At 40.1% G+C, this 18,344-nt stretch overlaps 1 protein-coding gene across 3 annotated transcripts in view; it reads right to left on the bottom strand.

Moving 5' to 3' along the window:
* The window catches only part of LOC129706138 (ninjurin-2-like), a 149,133-nt gene that overhangs the window by 125,804 nt on the left and 4,985 nt on the right, over window positions 1–18,344 (bottom strand). The window contains exons 2-4 of one of the 3 annotated variants that reach the window (XR_008725008.1): window positions 14,065–16,417; window positions 8,045–8,144; window positions 507–521 (exon numbers count right to left, since the gene is read on the bottom strand). Coding sequence is in view for 1 of the 3 variants with exons in the window: in XM_055650150.1 (XP_055506125.1) it covers window positions 7,593–7,631 (39 nt within the window). In the remaining 2 variants the exon portion in view is untranslated. Of the gene's footprint in view, window positions 1–506; window positions 522–7,592; window positions 7,986–8,044; window positions 8,145–14,064; window positions 16,418–18,344 lie in introns of those variants that run through there. The other 2 variants (XR_008725009.1, XM_055650150.1) reach the window with 2 other exon arrangements.

Raw genomic sequence — 18,344 nt, 5'->3', positions numbered from 1 at the left:
GTTCCCTCACCGCTAAACAGTTTGGTTGTGAAAACCCAGAGCACAGGTTCGGATCTTGCTATGGCACATACATAGTCTTCATTATGTCAAATCTGTACCCATCCACCCATCTCCCTGTGACCACTCCACCCCATCCCTTTTAATTTTCATAACTGGAAAGTAAAATAAAACACAAGAAATAATACAGGTATGAATCTGAAGAATGGTCCAGACCCAAAGCGTCACCAATTCATGGTCTTCAGAGATACTGCCTGACCTACTGAGTTACTCCTGCACTCTGTATCTCTTATTGTAAACCAGCATCTGCAGTTCCTTGTTTCTCCAGAGATTACAGGCATTTTTATTTAGTTTAACAACATTGTGATAATACAAATTTCATTACATCATTGGTATGAATTAAGGAGCAAGGTCACATGGTTAGGATACAGGTGTGGTTTATTTAACTACATCAGTTTATTTGGCAGTCATCAACTTGCTTAGGGTTTTATTCTTGAATTAGTATTCAACATCCTCTGGAAGGCCTGAGGTCAGAATATTACAATTGTTTAGTCAGAAATATTCATTGATATTTGATAATAAAGTGATATTCAAATATCACAATACCCCAAAGATATATCATGAAGCTTTAATACTTTGAGCAAAGACTGCACAGTAATTGTTGAATCATTGTCGAAATATATGCAATATTTGAAACACACCTGCTAACTGTTCTTAATACTAGATAACATTCTTACCAGTTAAAAAAGGAACACGTTTGCATAGTGTGTCAGATTCTACACCATCTAGATTAATTATGCTGTTTCTGATGCATAAGCAATGATTGGGTTATTATGCAACTGGCAGCATTCAGAAAGTTGTTTCATTGATTTGTACAAAGGTGAGTAGGTGTATTTCCATTGTTCAATCGAACACTCATAGCCAACTCACACAGGCACTCGCCGCCTCCCTCATATCCATTTTAAGATACTTTGCAAACATACTTTGTTGAAGGCATCAGTATATTAATTCCACAACAGAGCTGTGGAATTAATCTACATATTTTGTGAAGCACCATGCAGAGCAATACAAGTAGGGTCTCGTTTATATTCAGTATGAATCAAAAACAGAAAATGCTGGAAAAACTCGGCAAGTAGTCATATCAAATCTACTCCGCCATTCAATCATGACTGATATATCTCTCCCTCCCAACCCTATTCTTCTGTCTTGTCCCGATAACTTCTGACACTCATACCAATCAAGAATCTATCCATCTCTGCCATGAAAATATCCACTGATAATTTCTGGTCAGATCAGAAGAAGGCTCCTCACCCAAAATGTAATGCATCCATGACTTCCAGAAATGCTGCCTGACCCGCTGAATTACTCCAGCACTTTCTGGCTTTTTTTGTAAACCAGGAATGTTAACTGGAGTGTCTGTAATAAGATAAAATATCTAGGGCATATTATTACAGAACAAATGACAGATGATGAGGATATTTATAGGCAACGACGCATGCTGTATGTACAGGTGAATATCCTCTTGCGTAATTTTGATGCATGTGCAGATGTGGTGAAGATGTCGCTATTTAGAGCATACTGCACACCACTCTACACTGCGCACCTGTGGTCGAACTATTTATAGACAAGTATGCAGAGACTAAAGGTGGCATATAACAATGCCATGAGAACACTGCTAAGGCAACCTAGATGGTGTAGTGCCAGTAATATGTTTCTGGCTGCAGGAGTCAGTACTTTAGAAGCTATCCTAAGACACCACATGTATAAATTCATTTGCAGGATAAATGACTCTAAAAATGTGCTGATTGTGGCCTTGATAAACATAAGGGTTAGCACTACACGCTACGAATCCCAGCTGTGGAGACACTGGTATCGTTGTCTCGTTGTAGGACATTGATCATCTTTTAATCTGGATTTTTAACTTAAGTATTGTGGTTTTAAAAATATATATAAATTATGATGTTTTTATGTGATATACCATGATTTTATATGTATTTATGATATTTGATATGCAATGCATTTTTAATATAATGTTGCCCCTTGTCTGGACCTTGAGTCCGTAATTAAGTTTATTATTATTATTATTAATAATATTAACTCTGTTTCTCTGTGCAGATGCTGCCTGACCTGCAGTACTTCCTGCATTTTTTGTTTCTATTGCAAATTTACAGTATCTTTATTTTTTGGTGCTTTTCTCTAAGTATTGTGTTTTGTTATTGCTAGAGATATATTACATTATTCTATAATATATCATATATTTTTGTTTAATATATTGAACAAAGAGATATGTAGTGTATTGCTTCAAAATAGGACACAAGAAAATATTTCAAAAGAACTGATTACAATGACAATTGTTGACTTTATTAGTCTATGAAGGATGTGAAGTTGGCTTGGGTCACACACCTTCAGTTTCATACTGACACTGTATAAGGGAACTTTGAACTTTCTTCAGTAATCGGAAATAACAAATATAGGTTTAACCTGTGGCATGATATAACATGCAGTATATGCAAACAATCCTCTTTTATGGTTTAGAAATACCAAGCATGGAACAGAAGGACTTTGACAAAGAAGGAAGATCCAATGAGGTGGTAAGAGTGAAAATAGTTACAATGAGGAAGGTTTTTACCCTTCCTTTGCATGCAATGAAAAACAATTTAAAGAAACCATAATCCATTACATAGTATTTTGGATTTAGTTTATGCTGTTTTCAAGAAATTAAGCTTGTGGCTATTAATTTTATAATGGTTGGGAAATTCTAGATGTGTTACATAAGTTGTTTCATTACATTGATGAGATAAGTTGTAGTCTCAAAGACTCAGGTGAGCAAATACTCAAATCACTTTGAAGAATGATCCTGGCCCAAAACGTCACCTATCCATTCCTCCCACAGATGCAGCCTGCCCCGTTGAGTTGCTTCAGAATTATGCGTTTTGCTTAACTATTCAAGGTTATTGCCCGTAGAATACATGCTCACTAATTACTTGTACCAAATATTCTATTCCAATAAAGCAGATTCTGACCACAACGAAATAAAGGGACATCAAACAAGAAAAGACAACAGTCACTCTGGTAACCATGGATCTTAATTTGTCACTAGTGTACTCAATATCACTTTGGGCAAACAAGCAACAGCTATTCTCACTGCTATGATTGTATTAGAGGAAAACAATTGCTCCAATCTTTAACCACTTGAGTCACTGTTCTGTGACATGATTGGGAAGACTGTTTTTGTGCACATTTTTGGAAAGCTGCAGTGCCCAGCATGCTACATTCTTCTCGTCTGTCTGTCGCAAGGATTCAAACTCACAGTGGTCAGTTGTTGCAAACAGGTACATGAATATTGCATAGTGGAAGGCATACTGCCATTTGCAAGGGAAAGAAACAAGTGTAAAGTGGAATCTCAGTCTTAAGGTGGCTCCAGGATGACAAGGAGAGCTGGAGGCCATTTCATTCGCAATTGCAGACTCTCAAATTGATTTGTTACCCTAATTAGGAGGTCTACAGTAATCCCAAACATTACTGGTGGTTAAATAGTTCAGTAAAAGAACCTGGAGATGGGCATTCAAGATTAGAGTTCTTTCCTTTTAGCTGGGAATGCATGGAAATAAATAATAAAGGAAATAAACATGCTTGTGGGAAGAACACAAAATATTGACTTGAACAAAATGTCCATGTTTCAATTTGGATCTAAATAAAAACCAAAAGTATACATTTCTAGATATAGGTTGCTAAAATATTATAAGGGCCATGATTTTTAAACAGTCAGAACACTTTCTCAAGTAATGATTCTTTATTATAAGAACAAGTTTAGTTTTTAATTATTTCAGGAGCAAAATCTTGTCATGCCATATGTGGTAAAAAAGCCTTCCAAATTATTATACCTGATATAGCATATATTTTTCTAGCAATGTCTAAATTGGCAAATAACCAAACTCTCTTCAAATTTCTCACATTATAGAGTGGTAACCCATCATTTTCAGAAAAGTTTTTGGAAAAATGTATTGGTTCATTTATATCCACACATCTTAAATATTTGTAGTGTCGCAGTTGCAGTTGTAAATCAGCAAGACTTCCCACTTCTGATATTTCTCATGATCAGGCTAACAGTGGTCTCATTGTATCTATCCTTGTAACGCAGTATGGGATAGATGACTGGGCTGCAAAGCTTACATTTTGGACTCTAGATTCAAGGTTTGCCTAACATTTTTCACAGGTAAAATTTAAGAAGGATTTTTTTTTTTACCCTTTAATACACATATGTTCAATATACATACGTTCGCGGCTTTATAAAAGGAATCCTAGGGGTTTGTGGGAAATGTTGCCGTGAGACAGCGTTCCCCTGGCACAGAGGTCTTTTCTGATATCTATTGGGAATGTTAGCAACATATATTTCGGCATAAGGAAATGTACGCAGAAATAAAAAGGCTATTGGCATTGTGAAGTTACTACCAACCTGCCATACAAAATTTAAGAAGAGCAAGCAATGATTATGCGCCGAATGAAATAGATATTGCAGTGGATGTCCATCGGAAAGCAATTTCTTTAATTGTCACAACAATTTGTGTAGAGTTCCTTTAACATGGTAATTTGTTGCAATTACTTCATAAAGACCCAAGGAAAATTTGTTGAGCAGAACACAAAATGATCGTCAAGCAGCATCTTTGGAGGAATTGGACATGCGACATTTCGGGTCAGAACCCTTCTTAATTGTTGGGTTGAGGACAAGGTTGATGTGCAGAGTAAATGATAACAATAAGTTCAGTTAAAAAGTAATTATGAAGGAAGGTCCTAAAGGATACGATGACATGACTTCAGAATTAAAGGACAGAAGTTTAGGGGTAACGCGAGGGGGAACTTCTTTACTCAGAGAGTGGTAGCGGTGTGGAATGAGCTTCCAGTGGAAGTGGTGGAGGCAGGTTTGTTGGTATCATTTAAAAATAAATTGGATAGGCATATGGATGAGAAGGGAATGGAGGGTTATGGTATGAGTGCAGGCAGGTGGGACTAAGGGAAAAAAGTTGTTCGGCATGGACTTGTAGGGCCGAGATGGCCTGTTTCCGTGCTGTAATTGTTATATGGTTATATGGTTATATGAATAAGCGGGCAGTGCAAGGGTGGAAAGATTTAAGTAGTTTGCACATTCTCCTTGTGACCATGTGAGTTTCCTCCAGGTGTTCATGTTTCACAAGAACATGAGAAAATAGGAGCAGTTTTAGGCTACCTGCCCTCTCAAGCATATCCCATATTCAATATGAGCATGCTGATCAATGTAGACCTCATCTCCTCCTTCATGCCCATTCCCCATAACCTTCAATTCCTCAATCTTGCAAACATTTATCTATCTCCACCTTAAATGTATCTAATAATCTTCGTGGCAGTAATCACCCACAGCCCCCACATTAATGATCTGGCCTCCACCACTATCAAGGGTGGAGAATTTTAGGGATTCACTCTGCAACTCAGGTTTAAATTACTGGCCCCTTATTTTGCAGCGATGTCCCTTGTTTGTGACTCCCCCACTAATGAGAACATCGCAACATCCACCCTGTCAAGCCACCTTGGGATATACTTGAATAAGTTTGCCACTCATTCTAAACTCCAATGAGTACAAATGCAAACTGTCTAGCCTCTCTTGATAAGGCAAATTGGTGAATCTCTGGTGAATATCTCTTTGGACTGTCTCCAATGGTACTACAATTTTCTTTGAGGTTTGGGACCAACATTCCAGGTGTGGCCTCACCACCACCCTGTAACAAAGCCACCCTAATCTAAAACCCCAACCTATTTGCAACAAAGATCAGCATGCATAGGGTGAATGCACAGAGTATTTTTTTTACCAGAGATGGGGAATGAAGAGAGGGGGAAATGTCATAGGAGATGAGGGGGAACTTAGTCACACAGAGAGTTGTGGGCATATGGAAGGAGCTGCCTGAGGAAGTTATTGGGACAAATACATTAATAACATTTAAAATACATTTGGACAGGTACATGGTTAGAATGTTTTTAGAGGGATATGAGCCAAATGCATGTAAATGCGACTAACTTAGATGGAGCAGCTTGGTCGGCAGGGATGAGTTTGCACGCTGTATAACTCCATGACTTTTGTCAACATTTTTAACTTCGTGTTGGACCTTCCTGCTAGCATTTTGTGATTCATGCAATAGTACACATAGATCCCTCTAAACTTCACAAATTTGTAATCGCTTTCCATTTGGACAATACTTCGACTTTTGATTAATCCTACTGGAGTGGACATCACACTTTCACACTCCAACTCCATTTGACATTTGTTTTGCCCAGTCATTCAATCTATCTACATCCTACTTCAAAATCACAATATCCTCATCGCACCATGCCCTTCCACATAATTCTGTATCATCGGCAAACTTAGAAACCTTACATTGTGTTTTATAAATCGCATAGATGTTCTGGTAGTGAATTGAATAATATAAATTACCCCGAGTGTAGGTGGGGAGTAGGGGAATCAGGGTGGAGTTGATGGGATTGTAAGGCAAAGGAAAGTACAAAGAAATAGTAGGACATTGGGATTGATGGGGTTTCTTTGCGAGCAGGCAGACTCAATCAGGTGAACTCGTATAATTGTGTGCCTTCCGTATAAACTGGAGCGGGTTGGCTTGGGAAAATTCACCCAGACAGTACAACTTCACTGCTAGAAGCTTCATTGTCCTTTGTGTAAAGTTATTATTCCCAAATATTCTGGGTTGCAATCACGATGGGAAAATTAGTTTCACGTCTTCAATCTATGCACCTTGTGAAATTCTATGGTTGCAATGTAATTAAAATGAGATAAGTCACACGAACGTACAAACCCGATAAAGTTGGTGACAAAAAACATCTCTAATACCCGAAGGGTTCCCATCTTTAGCTCTTTTTGGGAATTTAATCTCTAATTTAAACTGATCTAGATACATTTATCGCGATAAATTCCCAGGTTCCCAACTCATCAACTGAAGCCACTTGACAGACGAGGACTAAATGTGCCTACCCCACGGCATAGCCCATTTGAGAGACGAGGGCTAACGTGCCTAACCGACTAGGAACATTATCGGTGAGAAAACTGGCGACCAAAATCGGGGGGAACCAAGAGAGTTCGGCGAAGTGCAAATAAAAACATTTGGCTGAAATTATCGGCAAGCCTTCTGAGAATTGTTTATAACGTATTAAAAATGGACAATTACAATCACAGTTAATACTGCCAGAAAATAAGACCTTATTCTTAAAGCATCTTCTCACACAGCCAAGCGATATATAAGACCGTGAGATGGGGAGGGGGGTTACTGCCACGTAGTCAGGTTAGAACCGTACTGAGAGGGAAGCTACGTAGAGTGCACGGTGAATGAGATGCTTTGATGAATACAAGGTGCACTTTCTCCTTATATTCGCATCGCCCCTGGTCCCCTATCATATCACACCCAAGCAGGCAGCGGGAGCTCGTTGGTTGAAACTTGCAGGATGGCGGGGGCTTGCAAATTACGGTGATGATGACTCTTTCACATCTGTGATAAATTCAACAGTTGCAGGGTACACAGTGCGAAAGGGTGAACACAGTGTGTGTGCCGAGGTGTACTCACCGTGCGCTCACGGAACCCAGCTGCAGAGCTACTCATCATTTCTTACTTTTCGTCTTTTCCCCCCTTCGTGATCGGTCAACAAACCCCCAGGAGTGAATTCCCTTAAATCCCTCTGACCTCGGAGGCGCTGGATGGAGAACCGGCCGCTGAACAAGTGGCTTTGTGATTGATGTCATGGTCATTCTCGAGAGGGAAGGGGAGGGGGTTACACGGGAACTAGCATCATCTTGGACGGAGGTTTTAATAAAGTGTGGAAGTAAAATAATTCTAGACAAATTTAGAATTCTACCATTGAATGTGGGATACAGTTCCAATGGCAGCTGGGGAAGCTAAACTAAAGAAATCAAATAAATATTTATTTTAATAAACTGATAACATCAGTATTTGATATCTACTGAGCATCCCGACAGGTTCACTGTTGTTCTTCAGGGGAGGAAATCTGCCATCCCTACCTGGTCTGGGCTACAGGTGACTTCCAACTCGCTGATGTTGACTCCTACTGCTTCCTCAGTTCAAGAATATTTTGGATGGACAATTATTGCCAATATCAGCCTGTGAACAGTAACAAAATACATACAATAGTTTAATTGAAGTGTGTTAACACAGAAAAGGTCAAAATGATGCTTTAAGCGATACATTGATTTGACTTATTTCCTATCTGTGTGGTGTGGGTGCTATTAGAGTATTTTTTTTAAAGTAAAGTCTTGAAATATTTCACTTATCTTCAGATTTCAGCTGTGACTAAGGTAATCTCTCTTTGAACCAGAAACGACAGGGTTCAAGAAACAAACACAATAATTTAAGCTGATGCTCAAATGTTGTCTTTGTGTAACCTTGGGTGGATATAAAAGTTCGCCAGGTTCTCCTTTGAAGGGAAATATTCCTGGTGTCCTATCGTTATAAACAAATCCATCAAATAAATGTTCCAGAAGCATCAACATATTTTTGATATTCAACATGTCTCGAGCCGAATTGTCACCTATCCATGTTCTCCATTGACTTCAACTAGTGGAGATTTTTCCCTTTCATTACCATTGACTAAACTTTTACTTCACGCATTGATGGCACTTATGGTGAAATTATGATTTCATGTCTCTCAGCTCATTTCTGCATTGAATTATTTTGTGGATTTTTGGGCTGCTGTAATGAGATCTGGCACCATGTTGCATCAGAACCAAAACAGAGCTTTGGTGAGCAGGTCACCTATGAGTTAGAGGTGTGTGATAGCACAATCATTTTTGTATTCTATTGCTGTGCTGATGATTAAGCTTGGACTGAATTACCCAAGGCAGATTGATAATGGACCAAAACCAGCTCGGGAAATTTCCACACAGTCAGTTAGTAAACACAACAGAACAGGTTGTTTTGTCAAGCACATAATCTATTTATTACACTCAGCTGTTTTTTGATTTTACATGAAGTAAATTAATTGAAGATTGGCTTCTATGTCAAAGGATCATTAAGAGACCAAAAAGGACTGGTAAGTGGCAGGTAAATATTTGTGTCATACAAATGTCAGCAAAGTGGAATCTATTAAATCTGCCACTGAATTAATAAGGTAATTGAATCAGCCATATAAATATTGTAACTGCGAGAAAAGGCCAGAAGCTAGCTATCCTGGGCAGAACACACCAAGATAGACAGGAAGCTTAACACCGTTGATGAAAGAGCAGTCTAATTCACTATCTTTCTGTGAAACCCGGTTGAGTCCTCAAAACCTATGCAGTCCAACGGGCTGGAGTTTTTGTGGACATTTTCAACCTCTCATTACTGAGGGGTGAGGTTCCCACCTGCTTTAAGAGGGCATCAATAATACCGGTGCCCAAGAAGAGTAAGGTGACGTGCCTCACCAATCGACCGGTGGCACTAACGTCCGTGGTGATGAAGTGGTTTGAGAGGTTGGTTATGGCACATATCAACTCCTACCTAAACAAGAACCTCGACCCACTACAGTTTGCCTGCGGCCACAACAGGTCAATGGAGGAAGCAATCTCACTGGCTCTCCACTCTGCACTGGACCACTTGGACAATAAAAACACATACGTCAGGCTGTTGTTTATAGACTACAGCTCCGTATTCAATACCAACATCCCCTCCAAGCTGGTTACCAAGCTCACAGAACTGGGTCCCTGCGCATCTCTCTGGAACTGGATCCTCGACATCCTTGGCAACGGACCACCGTCCGTTCAAATTGGTAGAAATACTTCTTCCTCAATAACAATCAGCACTGCAGCACCTCGAGGATGTGTGCTCAGCCCCCTGCTCTACTCACTCTATACTCACGACTGTAAAGCCAGACACAATGCGATCTGCATCTTCAAGTTCGCGGACGATCCACCGTTGTTGGACGAATTTCAGTGGTGATGAGTCAGAGTATTGAAGTGAGATCAATCGATTGAATACATGGTGCCAGCGCAACCTGGCTCTCAATATCAGCAAGACCAATGATCTGATTGTGGACTTTGGAAGAGGAAGGATGAGGTCCCACAATTCTGTTTATATCAATGGAACAATGGTGGTGTCAAAAACTTCAAATTCCTGGGCGTGTATATTTCCAAAGATCTTTCCTGGACCCAGCAAACAGATGCAATTATAAAGAAAGCATATCAATGCCTCTACTTCCTGAGAAGATTTGGTACGTCAGAGAGGATTCTCTTGAACTTCTACAGGTGTACAGTAGAGAGCATATTGACTGGTTGCATCAGGGCCTTGGTTGGCAACTTGAATGCCCAGGAGCAAAGAAGACTGCAAAGAGTGGTGAACACTGCCCAGTCCATCACCGGGCTCTGACCTCCCCACCATCAAAGGAACCGGAATCACTGCCTCAAAAAGGCAGCCAGCATAATCAGAGACCCACACCACCCTGGCCACACACCCATTTCACCCCTGCCATCAGGAAGAAGGTACAGGAGCCTGAAAACTGTAACACCCAGATTCAGGAATAGCTTATTCCCTGCTGGAATTTGACCAATAAACACTACAACCTCAAATAAGCTCTGAACTACATAGACTATTATTATTGTTATTGCACTATTACTATGTATCTACGATCTATATATTTGTGAGTATGTGTATATATACACACATACTGAACTTTTATTTCTCTCTCATTTATTATATTGTTTACAGTGTACAATGTTTACATATTCTGTTGTGCTGCTGCAAGAATTTCATTATTCTATCTCGGACATATGACAATAAAACACACATGACTCTCGAAACACCTCAATAGACAATAGACAATAGACAGTAGGTGCAGGAGTAGGCCATTCGGCCCCTCGAGCCAGCACCGCCATTCAATGTGATCATGGCTGATCATCCCCAATCAGTACCCCGTTCCCGCCTTCTCCCCATATCCCTGACTCTGCTATTTTTAAGAGCCCTATCTAGCTCTCTCTTGAAAGCATCCAGCGAACCTGCCTCCACCGCCCTCTGAGGCAGAAAATTAATCAAAGGATTATTCTCTCCACCAATGATATATCAGCAAAATGCACTGAAGTCATTCATTCTTTTCTGACAGAACCTGCCTAACATTTGATTTCTATCATCAGGAAGGAGAAGGTCAACAGTTGCATGAGATCACCACCACCATCAAGTTTTCCTCCAATTTGCACACCACCCTGGTGATCCTAATTCCAAGAACTCCCAGCAAACAGCTCTCTGAGAGTACCTTCATCATAAGAACGGCAGAGATCCAAGAACATGAGTCACTGCTACCTTTACAGACCCAATTAGCGATTGCTGATTTATGCTGGCCTTGCCAGAAATGTCCAGATTCCAAAAGAAATGAATACAGAGAAAGCTCTCTGCAGCAAACTTTCATAATGTTTGAATCAGTGCTTGAATCAAAGCCAATTGTTCTTTGTTTTGTTCTTACTTTATCATGGCGATTTGATAAAACTTCACACATTTCAGACGCCACTTAACAATCAAACACACGTTTGTGTAAATGCACTGACACATAAGGAAGAACAATTACGGTCCCCTTTTTTCTTTCCTTGAAGAACACTGGTGAACCGGATATTTTTTTAAAATAATCATCTAGATATAATATAATCATCATTACTACCATTACACTGGTAGTAATGCATTGACATTCATGGTTAAAATCAAATTTCTCCATGATAAGCAAAAATATAATGCTGGAGATATTCAGCAGGCCAGGCAGCATCCATAGATAAAGAGCCAAAGCTCATGTGCAAGTCAATATCATTTTTGTCCTAAATTTTCATTTTTTTATTTCAGCACCATCTATTAATTCACTTTTCAATGCCACCAAATTGTGAACATTTCAATTAATCCACAGATCGTTAATACATACCTGTAGATTACTAATCCGATAACATAATCACTGGGTGACCGTTCCAAACAGGATTTGTAAAGATTTAAAAATAAAGATTTAATGGATTTAAACATCTAAAGTAAATTGGAAAAGCTTTCCATTTGTTTCTGGATTTTGCACATAAACATTGGGTCTATGTGTATTCAATTTATATTTGTGCATTATCACACTAAGTGACATACAGATCTTTTGCTTCACTAATTGAAAGCAGTGCCAAATACTTACTTTCTTCCAGTTTCTTCCCTCATGCCTGGAAAGCTGAGGCAGAGAAAGCACATCAATGCCTCTACTTCCTTGGAAGAGTAAGAAACTTTGACATGTCTCCAACGGCTCTTCCCAACTTCGACCAATGCACCGTACAAAGCATCCTATCAGGTTTGGCAACAGCTCTGTCCAAGACCATAAGAAATTGCAGAAAGTTGTGAATGTAGCCCAGTCCAGCCTCCCTCCCACTGACTCCATCTATACTTTACGCTGCCTCAGGAAAGAAGCCAACATAATGAAGGACCCTGGTCATTCAGTCTTCTCCTCTTTCCCATTGGGCAGAAGAGATATAAGCTTGAAAGCACGTACCACCAAATTCAAGAACAGCTCTCTCCCTGCTGTTATCGGGCAACTGAATGGTCCTTTCATAAACTAAGGGTTAGTCACAATGTCCCAACTTACCTCATTGCGGCCCTTGTATGTTGTTACTGTAACACAATAACACTATATCCTGGTATTTTTCTCTGTGCACTACCAATTGTATTATTGTAATGACTTGATTGCACTTATGTAATTTAGTATAATTTAATTGGATAGCACATAAAGTTTTTCACTCTATCTTGGTACGTGTCAATAATAAACCATTACCAGTACCAAGGAAAGTGCTGCAGCCAGCTGGAATGTCATTTCAGAGAAGGCCTTTGCAACATTGGTAATGTGCTCAACAGACTATCCAAACTGTGGAGCATTACAATACAACTTACTCATGCCTTCATCCAATACAGTTTTCACCAACCTGTTAAGAATAGCAGGGAATTTGGCTGAATTGCCAACCACTGCAGCTGATTAGTTAGCACTGTCATGCCTACAGGACTATGATTCATGAATTAATGGAGTGCAGTATCTTTACCCATTATGCCAACACCAGGAGAGAATAAAACACAAGATGCTGTCATGTCTCTTTGTACACAGTTTCGGATGAAGTTAAATACCAATGACTTGTTTTGTAACTTTACTTGTTATTTATAGCTATCAGTGATGTGTAAGAACAAGGTCTGCATTTAGCATCAATTTGTTGGGAATTTATTTGAAATCATTAATTTGAAAATTAAATCTACATGAAATGTGAAGCAAAATGTTAAATGTTTCAGCCATATTACTCTGACCTAAATACATCCCACAATTGCTATTTAGAGATAAAAAATGCAAGACATGCAAAATTCATATAACCTTTCGTTAAACTGGAAATTGTTAGAGATTGAAAGTTGGAATTAAGTATAATAGCAGGGAAAGGAGGATGGGCAGGGAGAAAGGAATAAAAGGGAAAATCCAGGATTGGATGCAAAATAGATCTAAATCTATGCTTGTATGAGATAAAAGGGAGATATAATTAGATAAATAAACAAAAAGGTAAAGAGTTCCATTTATGTGGGATTTCATGCCATAGTGCCTACCAGACATACAATTTTTTTTGAAATTTAGTAATTATTTAATGCTGAAAATTTGGCAGTTGCAACAAACAGCTGAGCAATAATGATCAGGTTATTTTTTCTGCAATATTAATCAGTGCACCAAAAGATAAGTTTCGAGGAGGTGTAACAGAATAATTATTGTTTGAAATTGTTAAACTCAGTGTTCATCTGGTCCCATAATTATTTTCAACTACAAAACAATCATATACTGCGTTAAAATGTTGCATGTGCGATAGTATTTCCATTCCATCATTAATGGGAAACACTGCATTAAATTGCACTGAGAACTCCAGGTAGGGCCTGTTAGAGGCACTACATATTTACAGCAAAGTTGCTTATTCATGCATTTCATCCCATCGCGATAATAATTATTTGCATGCCTGGATGCTTACTATAATTGCAGTTAACTTTTTTTTCATCAACTATTAAAAATGTAAAGTAAATTCTGCTTCACCTGGAAGGACAGCTTAGGTCACTGAATGGTGGGAAGGGTACAGGTAATAAAGTAAGTATCTCTTCTCCCATGATTGCCTAAATGCAGTCAAGAGGTGCAATGAATAACCTGTAGTAATTATAAAACAAATAGATGCTACTTTCAATGAAATTATTAAATATCACATAATCGAGGTCATCTCAAAACTGGGAGTAAGTGATATTAAGCACCACAGCCACCAGGACAAGGACTCCTGCTATTTCTTATCCACATACATAATTTTGCAAACAAATAATTGTAATCTCATAAAATTAACAGTCACCATTAAAATAGAGTGTAGTGGCCATTTTTTGATTGTTTTGTGTGTCATTGATGATGGCATGTGTCTTTACATTTCAGACTGCCCGTTATATTGTGGGTGGGATTTATGACGTATTTTGGGGCGTGTTTGGAGCTAAATTTCTTGAGCAGAAGCTTAGTTTTTAGTTTAGTTTCGGACTAGCATGGAGAAGGTTTACCCTTTGACCATGCGGAGTGTAACGGAGACACGAGGAGCTTTCTAACCTTTAAAGCGATATGCTGGAGTTTGATGGAGATTATAGTGTATGTCGGAAGAAGTTTGTATGTACCTTATTGTTTTTCATCAACAATAAAGAATATATTAATCAAAAGACTGTGTTATGAAGATTTATCTGTGAAGAAGCTCTGAAGGTCTCTGATGGAGAGCTCGCATGCGTATAACGACATTCCCCTATACCATGCAGTCCATTTAGCGGCTAGAGGGAGCAATCTCTTGAATGATATAAAAATCTGCCACTACAGAGTTAAAATTGTGCAAATGGATGTGGATGGTTTTAACAGTAACATTGTATACAAAGGACAAATTCAATTTTATACCTACAAGCAAAATACATTTGCATATTAAAAGGAATAAATCAGGAATTAATTCCACAAGTAACAACAGGAACACATTCTGTGTTGTAGCACTGTAGATATACACTTGTAAAAGAAACAACAAAAGCGTTAATATATTTTGCCTTTAATGTAGAGACATATATCAAATATAACATTCAACATGCATCACAGGAGCAAGATTAAATAACATTAGGTAATGCAGATGAATGAAACATTGCATTACAAAGTTGGTATTTAGGAACGTTTTAGAGGATCAAAAAATACATGGAGGCAGAGAGATTTGGAAAGAGAATTCCAGAATTAAGGATTGACAAAAAAAGGAAACATCGTCAACACAGGAGCACTTAAAGTCAGATGATGAAGAGGCCAGAATAAGAGAAAAGATGCCTCAGGGGTCTTTAGAGAAGGAAGGAATTTCAAGATAGGGGTGGGGCAAGTCTACGCAAGAATATGAAAATCAGCATGAAATGTTTAATTAGACATTTTGCTTGACAGCAGACCAGCAAGTATAGTGCTGATAGTGAATGGGGCATTGCAAGCTAGGACTCGGCAGCAAGACTTTACACCTCAAGTTAATGAAAAATAGAATGAGATGATCCTGCCATCATGCCTTGGAAGTCTCAGGGATTTAAAGCAGCCATAGTGCTGAGGCAAGGGTAGAATTCTAAATACCACAGAGGTGGAATTGTCTCATGTGATTGAGCATTTATAGGATGTCAAATATAACATTGCAGTTGTAAATATGTGATTCAATTTCGGACAAGGAGAAGGATGACATTGTTGACTAAGGAATGGAGTTTGATACAGAAACTAAAATTTATGACTTTTGCATTTCTAATAAGCAATTGTAGTGCATTTAACAGACAGTATATACATGGCAGCCATCGCATGCTGATGGGTCAGGATGATTTTTGGAGTTCTGAACAAGTGGGTAATTTTACTCTGAATGGCATCTAGCCTCATGAGAATTTATGGTGCTGCACTCTTCTATACACGTGCAGAGTTCTATCATGCTCTTAACCTGCTTTGCAGATAGTAAAATGGTCTTGGGATATCAGGTGGTGTGTCACTTTCCACAGGATACCCAGTCTCTCACCAACACCAGTAGCCACAGTATTTATGTTGTTGGTCCAAATTAGTTTCCGATTTACATTGACCTCCAGTATATAAATGGTGGAGAACTTGGCAAAGATAACATCAAGACTTCCTCTTATTGAAGATTTTCATTGCCTGGTGTATTGTAACACAAATATCAGCCTATGCCTAAATGTTGAGGAGATATTGTTGCATGCAGGCATAAGCTCCTTCGGTTGTTGAGGAGTTAAGAATGGAATTAACTTCACTTTTACCAGGCCTTATTCAGTCAAATGCTGCCTTGGTAACAAAAGCATCACTGTCACTCCACCTCTCGCATTCAGCTCTTTGGTCCATGTTTGGACTGTGGCGATTGGAGTGAACTCTGTTGAAACACAAACTTGGCATTGGTAAATCGGTTAATGGTGAGTAAGTGCAACTTGATAGCACTGTCAAAGAGAGGTTCCTTTACTTTGCTGCTGGATGGAGAGTAGATTAATTTGTTGGATTGGATTTTTTTGCTTTTTGTGAACAGGATATACCTGGGCAATTTTACACATGGTTGGATGGATACCAGTGTTATAGTTGTACAGGAACAACTTGACTTGTGTCATCCGCTGCTCTAGAGATGTCAGCAGATCTATATCGGTGAGACCAAGTAAAGGTTGGGCGATCGTTTCACCGATCGGCGATCGTTTCGCCGAACACCTCCACCTCCGCAATAAGCAACCTGACCTCCCAGTGGCTCAGCACTTCAACTCCCCCTCCCACTCCGTATCCGACCCCTCTGTCCTGGGTCTCATCCATGGCCAGAGCGAGCAACACCAGAAATTGGAGGAACAGCACCTCATATTCCGCTTGGGGAGCCTGGGGGCATGAACATTGAATTCTCCCAATTTTGTTAGTCCTTGCTGTCTCCTCCCCTTCCTCAGCCCTCCTGCTCTCTCCTCCCATCCCCCAGCTTTCGGGCTCCTCCTCCTTTTTCCTTTCTTCTCCCCACCCCCACTCTCTAGACGTGCCTGCGAGTTGGGTGCTAAGCGTCAGTAGATAGGGCGGTTATGGGGTAAAAGGAGCAAATTAATAATATTCATATATTAACAAGGGGGGCCGTTAGCGTGTGTGCGGCGGGGTTGTTAGTGTTTGTGTGGGGGTGGTTAATGCCACCCCCCCCCCCCCCCCCCCAAACGGGTCTTCACTTGGTCTAGTATATTACTAAAACTCTCATCTTGTTTGTTTGTAGTATGCGCGCGTGTGTGTGATATTGCTAAACCCCGCCAAGACGGTACACGATAGCGCTATAATTCTTGGCCCACCTTACTCACCTCCCATTGTCCTGGGAAGTAAAATAAACACGTTTTGTTTGGATTGGTGGTATGTTTTACAAGTTATTGACATTTTAAACTTTACAAACATCACTTTTCCTCTTGCCCTGCTCGTCAGAAACGATTCTCATTTACATTAAAAAAATCGCGATAAAAAAAACCACTTTAATCAAATTCTTCCGTTTTCATTCACAATTACATCACAATGGGATCCCAAATCTCATTTATAAAAAAATTGCAATTGGGGGGGGGGGGGGGGTATGAGGGAGGTTTCATTTAAAAAAAACATCGTGATTTTCATTGTGGGGGTTGGGATAGGGGGTAGGTGAGGAGTGGGGAGCAGGGGGATAGAGGGAGAGGAGGGGGTAGGGAGGGAAGAGGGAGGGGAAAGTGGGGGAGGTGAGGAGGGAGAGTGGGGGGAGGAGGGGGATGGAGGGGTGGTGGGGGGGATGTAGGGAGTGGGGGATAGAGGGAGAGGAGGGCAGTGGGGGAGGTGAGAAGGAGGAGTGGGATAGCGGAGAGGTGAGGAGTGGGGGAGGGGAGAGGGGTTATGGAGGGAGGGAGGGAGTGACTGTGGGTGGGGGAAAGGAGAGGGAGGGAGAGATGAGGGAGGGAGTGGGGAGGGGAGGAGGAGAGGAATAGAAGACGGAGGTTGAAGAAGAGGGGAGGGAGTGCTGGGGATGAGAGGAATGGAGGACAGGGGTAGGAAGAGGGATGGCGAGGTGCTGTTGGTGGAGGGCTACCGTGACTCGCGTCACAATGGGGATCTCTGGCATCACAACAGGAATCCGTCAGCCTCACCTGCGCAGTTGGGGGCTATGGGTGAAAGGTGGAATATTGCGTTGGGGGAACGGGTCTATTAGATATAATGTTTTGCTGCAAGCAGGTGGCCGATCTTTTAGTTCACACTGTATAGGAAATATGTGGTTTAAGCATACTGTATTAGTCAGTTCAGCTTTTCCTTTCCTTCCTTTAGAACAATGGCTTTTG

Source organism: Leucoraja erinacea, chromosome 19 (assembly GCF_028641065.1).
Source record: "Leucoraja erinacea ecotype New England chromosome 19, Leri_hhj_1, whole genome shotgun sequence".
Taxonomy (NCBI): domain Eukaryota; kingdom Metazoa; phylum Chordata; class Chondrichthyes; order Rajiformes; family Rajidae; genus Leucoraja; species Leucoraja erinaceus.
The sequence above is the reverse complement of the archived record's forward strand: the minus strand, read 5'-3'. Positions and strand labels throughout refer to the sequence as shown.